At 41.5% G+C, this 7,447-nt stretch overlaps 1 protein-coding gene across 1 annotated transcript; it reads left to right on the top strand.

The window, feature by feature from the left end:
• Positions 1-2,056: 2,056 nt before the first annotated feature.
• Positions 2,057-5,902, top strand: shbg (sex hormone-binding globulin). Its single transcript, XM_085266863.1, has 8 exons — positions 2,057-2,418; positions 3,179-3,276; positions 3,522-3,708; positions 4,195-4,356; positions 4,497-4,653; positions 4,901-5,037; positions 5,165-5,366; positions 5,491-5,902. The coding sequence occupies exons 1-8, from the start codon at positions 2,311-2,313 to the stop codon at positions 5,625-5,627; spliced, it is 1,188 nt and encodes a 395-aa protein (XP_085122989.1). The 5' UTR covers positions 2,057-2,310; the 3' UTR covers positions 5,628-5,902.
• The last annotated feature ends 1,545 nt before the right edge of the window (positions 5,903-7,447 follow it).

Raw genomic sequence — 7,447 nt, forward strand, 5'->3', positions numbered from 1 at the left:
CCAAGATGGAACCTTGGGGAACTCCACATGTGATACTTGTCTGCTCAGATGTGAAGTTACCTATTGATACAAAGTATTTCCTGTTTTCTACGTATGTTTTGAACCAGTTTAGTACAGTTCCTGAAAGACCTGTCCAGTTCTCCAGTCGTTTGAGTAATATGTTGTGGTCAACTGTATCAAATGCTGCACTGAGATCCAGTAAAACTAGGACTGACATTTTTCCACTGTCTGTATTCAGACATATGTCATTAAACACTTTGGTCAGAGCGGTTTCAGTGCTGTGGTTCTGTCTAAAACCTGACTGGAAGGCATCGTAGCAATTATTCTGTTTTAAGAAGTAACTGAGCTGTTGGGAAACTGCTTTTTCAATGATCTTACTTAAAAACGGGAGATTTGAGATCGGCCTGTAGTTGTTCATTTGTGTCTTGTCAAGATTGTCCTTTTTCAGTATAGGTTTGATTACAGCAGTTTTTAGTGATTCTGGAAACACACCTGATAATAAAGAAAAGTTGACGATCTGTAACAGGTCTGACTCTAAAGTCTTTGAGACCTTTTTGAAAAAACTTGTTGGCAGGACATCTAAACAGCAGGAGGAGGAGTTCAGTTGACCTAAGATGTCCTCCAGGTCTTTGCTGTTAATAGGTTGAAACTGTTTCATGGTGTTTAAACAGTTTTTTGGTGGACACAGTACATATCCTGGATCTGCTGTTGATGTACCAATTGCTTGTCTAATTTTTTGGATTTTTTCAGTGAAGAATTTGGCAAAGTCATTGCAGGCCATGGTCGAATGAAGTTCAGCTGCCACTGACACAGGAGGGTTTGTTAGCCTGTCAACTGTAGAAATTTAAACCCATTTTTTTAAAAATGAAAAATTTCAACTTAACCTTGAAAAGTAAAGCAATGCAGCTTTGCCCTTTTTACTTTATACATTTGAGTTTTTTCTTGTAAAGTTGACCATTTTTTCACCTAAATGTCTTTTTCATGAGTTTTCCTATTTTTTCTTCTGCGTTTGTGAATTTCTTTTCAATTTTTGTTTCTCTAAAACTTTTTTCTTGTAAATTTCCTAGTGTTTTTTCCTCACAAATTTGAGACTTTAATCTCAAATGCCACTTTGTTTTTTTCTTGGCTTTACAAATGTGTAAAGCTATCCAAGTGTTCATAAACACTTGGATTGCCTTGTAATTTTCAGTCTTTTAAACACCACAAGACGAAGGCCACTTACTTGTTTATTAAAGTGAAAGCAGACATTTCCAAAACTGGCCACTCAAATGAGAAAAATCTTGATACTTGATGGATAAACAATACTAAACCTCGGGGGAGAAATATTTCAGTGAGATTCAAACTGTCTCTTTAATCTCTTCATGAAAAGGATGAGTCAGTCATTGTCTGGGAAATGGTTGTGGTCTCCTGAAAATAGTTGTTTCGGTTAAAGCCTAACAAACTGCTGAATTTGACTAAGAACAGATCCCTTTTTTCTACAGCACATGTTGTAGCTTTTGAAAGCAGGGAGACTATAGATGGTACCATAGTAATAATAATAATGGCTCTATCACAGTGTCCCATTATGTCAGAACACAAAATGCCACAACCCTAAAAGCAGCAGCATGGACGGCAGCCATCAGTAATCCCTTCATTTAGATGAGTGCTGATACCTTCTGTGATCAGCTCGTATGTATGAGAGCGTGTGACAGGGAAGAGTTGTGGCCTGTTTGCTGTTCATCTTGCATTTCCCACCTTTCATGGCCTGATTGTGTGCAGCGGAAGAAAATAACTTTGAGTTCTCTCTCCCCCTTCACTGCAACATTTTACACACACACTGAGCCATGGCTGGCAGCGGTCAATCAAGGTTCCTGTGTAATGTGTAAACACATGTGTCTGGGTTCGCTAAGGTCACTCACCTGGCCCGCAGTCGTGTCCTTACACAAATAACAACGAGTGCGGAAGATTGATGGACTGATAAAAACACACTTTTTAACTTCTAATATTGCAACAGACCCTTTAAAACCCCCCACAGTTTCTTTCTTCTGTTTGCCTGCTGTACTTCACATTCACCACCCACAGCCATCTGCATTTCTGCAAACACTGTTCTCAACCAGCGCGGCCTGCCAGCCTCAGGGATCGATAGCTTGTCCAGAACATGGCATATATGCCCTCTGGATCCCAGGAATTGTGACAGCAGACACCAGCGAACTGCAGACTTTTCCACAATCTCTCTGCTCCTCATCCTAACTCGACCTCCATCTGCACCGCAGTGTAGCTGGACCAACCGTGGGCTGTGGGGACTGAACGCGGCGAGGCCTGGGTCAGTGAATGTGCTGCAGGATGACTTGGAAAGCAATGGCAGGTGCACTACTGCTCACTCTGAGCCTTATTTTGCTGGGGTGGGGAGCTGAGGGCCAGGAAAACGGAGGTGATAAGGTATGTTAGTGCAACGCACAATGCCTAGAATTAAAATGTGCACTCGGTGTGTGTGCGTAGGAAGTATCATCTATATGCACCTTTTCAGCCTTTAATGAAGTCCCTGATTCTCTGCAGAAGCATGGATGACTGTAGTGACATATATTGTTTCTGCACAATTACATGCTACAGCTCCTGATGATTGGAAATATCTGCCTGTATCATTTAGATACATCTTTTTCTTCTAGAAAAATCTACTTTGTTGGCTCATAGGTTATGTTTTAAAGAATAAAAGTCTAAGGGGGAGGGGGGATCCCAACATTTGCTTAGACTTTGCTCAATTTGCTCAGTTTGTGGACGCATCAGCATAATTAAGATAAGAGAAGAAATACTTTACTTTTGTCCCAGTTTTGGGAAATTACTAACACAAAAAGAAAAGCAAGACTTGTTTTTCCTCTTAAATGTTGTACATACACATGGTTCATCTCCACAAGTGAGTGTTGTGTGGTTGCTCTTGTCAATGAAATGCAGTGATGTGGCACTTCATCACCATTTAATAATTTCTGCACACTGCTCTGTTCAGCTTTTTTTTTAAAAGTCGAATCAATAACTGAATAAATTTAATCTCTCGGTTTAATGTGGTTTTAACGAGCAGCCAATGAAGATCTCTGAGTGTAAAATACTGAGGCTGAGTTCAATAAATTAGAGCTGCGTGTAATAAAAAGCTGTGAGTAACGACCTAAGTGTCAGTTCAGTGCAAGATGAAGCTTGTGTCTTCCAGAAAAAGGTGCCGGGCAGTTCTACCGTCAATCTGGGCCAGAACACCCACGACTGGAGGCCGCTGATCCACACAACGGTCAACCTTAGTGAGATCCGCAGGTACGTGTGCGATGGGGCAAATCAGTGCACCGTCAAGCCTGCACAGCAGCTCATCTGTGGGCAAGAAGGTGCACATGATTCTTCTGGGATTTCAAATTAAAACGTGACATTGAAGTTCAGTTTTTACTGAACAGGCGTACATGAGCTCTCTAAGATCATTCAAAGATAAATAAGCAGGTTGTCTTATTAATGCACCAATGAGCAGCCGTCACTCCAATTTACTGTATCTTTATTCTGCCACGCAGCATCAAATCCTCCTTTGAGTTCCGGACATTTGACCCAGAAGGTCTGATTTTCTACGGAGACACAAAAAACGGGGATGACTGGTTTATTTTGTCGCTGAAAGACGGCGTCCCTCTGATGCAGATCAGCAAAGGTGTGCTCGTCAGCGTAGCGGGCAACCCGAGGCTCAATGACGGGAAATGGCACACAGTAAGCATCCAGTGATCACTTGGAAATCAGTTTGTTGAACTCCAACTGGCTAAAGAACTGCTTTATGTTGCTTTTTAAAAACTCACCCCCTTATGCTTTTCCTTATTTTCTGTCATACATATACATATATCCTCACAGTAGTGGATGTTCATATTAAATATTGAGGTCAGTTTATATGCAAATTATTATGGTCATCGTCATATAAGGAAAACAGCTGTGAGCACACAAATTCCACCCATCTGCTCCTCGTGGTTTGTTTGCAAGAGACAGCCAATCAGAAGAAAGCTGGAGTGGCCTTGAAGGGGGAGTGGCTAAAACTGCTGGTTTGGGCCTGGAGAGAACTCAGGAGCTGCTCCAAGGCTCCGTATGAGAAATTATGAAGAGCTCCTTGAGAGCGCGAGAATGAAAACATGCTGGAAATGAGCATAACAGCTCATCTTAAAACTGGCTAACTGTACCGTTTGTTGTTCTCTTGATGCCACCAAGATGGAAGTGAGCAACCAGGGCAACTTTGTAAACCTGGAGGTGGATGGCACTGGCGGGCTGGTGGTGGGCATACATTCCAAGCAGATGGAGGAAGTCATTTACGGTAAACTTCGACTGGCCCTTGGCGGGATTCTGATCAGCAAAGAAAAGATGATTGTTCAGGTACTGTGTGTATTTTGCACCATTTGTTTTAAACTGCACTTCAGCTGCAAATAGACCAGATGCTGTTTTCCTTTCCTTGCACAAGACCTCTGGAAAATAGCTTCTTGAACATGTTTGAACCGTCCCTCCTCTTCCTTTAGTTCAATCCCAAAATGGATGGCTGTGTGCGGAAAGGCAACTGGCTGAACCTCACCTCCCCATGGGTGGCAGAGGCAGACGAGCTACAGCCTTGCTATGAAAACATCCAACCTGGCAGCTACTTCCCTGGCACAGGATTTGCCATTTTCAACACCTCAGGTGGGAACACTCTGCTAAATTATCCCAGATACGAGCAAGTGTTTACACTCCTTTATTCAATAACAAGCTTTCCAGCTGGCCCGGATATTGCATTTATGCATGATATGGCATCTCGGGTAGCAATATTTCTCCTACTTCTAAGTAGGTATTCCTGATCAGATTCAGCACGTTAATTTGTATTTATCAGAAGTGGTTTTAACTGCCTCAACACATCAGCAAATGTACTTTTTTCTTCTTTTTTCCCCAGATTTCCAGATCGATGGAGATCACGAGGTCCATATTGAGCTGTGGGGGGATTTCAGCCAGATGGACGGGACCCTTTTGAGCATCAAAGCTGATGGGGAGGAGCTCATGTTCTCTGTGGTAGCTGATAATAACACTAAGGTATCCACATAAGTCAGATGTATTTGCCCTCAAAGCGGGATTATTAACTTAGCAATGATGTTTGTTTCATGCAAATAACACACACAGATCAGTGTATGTCACAGTTCTGTTTCCATTTGGCATTCAGAACTTCACATTTACCTCTAGAGAAGAGGTGTTCACCATGAAAAACACTTTCAAGAGGCTCCAAATTAAGTTTCTGAAGGATTCGCTGAGGGTGGTTAAACATGAGGAAGAATCATCGGCTGATTTTTCAGTCAGTGCAGGGAGCAACACCGGTTATTTATCAGCTTGGAGAGATGGTCATCTTGCCATCGGAGGCCTTTTGGGTGAGACTGCAGCTTTAAAGTATTTCAGTCGAATCCTGTATTACTGTGCAGCAACACAAAAAAAGGATCTGCTCTGTGTAACTCGTGAAGACGATTGTTTTCTTCATCTATTTTGTCTTTTCAGGTGAGAATGACGACGATGTCGGCTCTCAGTTCTTGACAGGCTGTCTGGAGAAGATCCAGGTCCAAGGGAAGGATTTGGATCTGGATTTGGCACGCGTGAAACACGTGTCCGTTTCCTCTCACAGCTGCCCCGCTTAAACCACAAAAGCATGCTTACACTTTAGGGTATGCTGAGTAGACATGGTGTTTGCAGTGATGAGCACTAAAGTGTTTTAAGTCAGAATTTTATACTTGTACCAGTGAATCTCTAAAGTCTAAATAATTTAGTGCTAAATATTAATATTTTACGAGATGTCTCTTCCACTTTCCCACTTTTAACACAACATACAGATAAATCTGATAAATGTGAGCAGTTTTGTGACCCTGGTACATGCAACAGCAAGTTTTTGAATAAAATATGACTTTCCCTAAAATGGTTTCTGATACATATTCATTTTTCTGGTATATTTTAAGGCACAATAGAGGAGTAAGATGTGTAACAAATAAAACTGTTATGTTATTTTGTTATGAACACCTTTATTCTTCAGCAGAGTCGGAACTCTCTTAGGCAGTTTTTTTTTTTTTTGGTAATTTCTTTAAGGGGGCGTTCGTGGCTCAAGGGAGTTCGCCTTGTTGGGAGTTCGCCTTGTAATCGGAAGGTTGCCGGGTCGAGCCCCAGCTCCAACAGTCTCGGTCGTTGTGTCCTTGGGCAAGACACTTCACCCGTTGCCTACGGGTGGTGGTCAGAGGGCCCGGTGGTGCCAGTGTCCGGCAGCCTCGCCTCTGTCAGTGCGCCCCAGGGTGGCTGTGGCTACAATGTAGCTTGCCATCACCAGTGTGTGAATGTGTGTGTGAATGGGTGGATGACTAAATGTGTAAAGCGCTTTGGGGTCCTTAGGGACTAGTAAAGCACTATACAAATACAGGCCATTTACCATTTAAGAAGTCTCCAGGAATAGTTGTCCAGGCTTCCTGAAGGACATTTAAGGCTGCCTTTTGTCCTGTTCTATGTTAACATGATGGTCACCCACATTGATCATTTATCCAATCCTCTACTCTCGGCTGATTATCTATCAGCTCAAATACAGTCATTTATAACCCGGTTAGACCTCTTAGATCTTTTGCCACGAGGCTACCATCACTGAGTGTAGTCGATTTCCTTTAAAGCCAAATTTGAATTCTAATTTTCTTCAACTTACGTTCAGCCAGTCTTTTCACGCATGCCTCACAAGAACCCACTCGCTCTCGCCGAGTGACTGATCTTAGACATGAAAATTGCTCCCTCTAGTGGTTAATTAAACATAATGTAAAATTCATCAGAGACTTGTGTATGACGTCATCTATCCCATAAAATTAGATACACGGAAAAAGTCCAAATATTACTTATCAACTTTAAATTATGAAAGCAGAAAAGAAGAAAGATTAGAGCAAATATGAATGAAACGCTCAAGATCAGTTTCAGATAAAATGATGTCTGCTCGCTCGTTTCTGTATTCACTTATCGCTGCAAGAAGTCATCAAAATGTTATGTGCAGCTTTGAAATGAACTGGAAGATGTGAGAGGTCGGAGAACACAGACAGATAAATAGATTTATTTTCATTCAGAACATTATATACATTTGTTTCCCAAGACAGCATTAAAGTAGCAATAAATAGAATAAAAATATAATAACACCTATTAATATTTACCTAGAAAATCATATAATAATAAAAAAAAACATACATAAAGCGATAAAATGCGAACTGATAACGAACGTGACTCTAACTGTAGATAAAGTAGAAAGTTTTTAGCCCTCGAGCCAATAAAGGAGAAATTATCAAAAACAAGTGTACGACGAGGCTACGTTGAATGTAAAAACGTTAGCTTCTGAACCAAAGCGTTTATATAGACTTTAAAATGACGCCACGCTTTCAGTCATTAAAGCCTGAGGTGCGGTTGCTAAGGATTCCACACATCTGCCGGCTGCCATAATGTTACT

This window comes from Mchenga conophoros, linkage group LG3, assembly GCF_057382185.1.
Source record: "Mchenga conophoros isolate Kocher_MC1m ecotype Shallow Benthic linkage group LG3, M_conophoros_male_GT1.1, whole genome shotgun sequence".
NCBI classification, from domain to species: Eukaryota; Metazoa; Chordata; class Actinopteri; order Cichliformes; family Cichlidae; genus Mchenga; species Mchenga conophoros.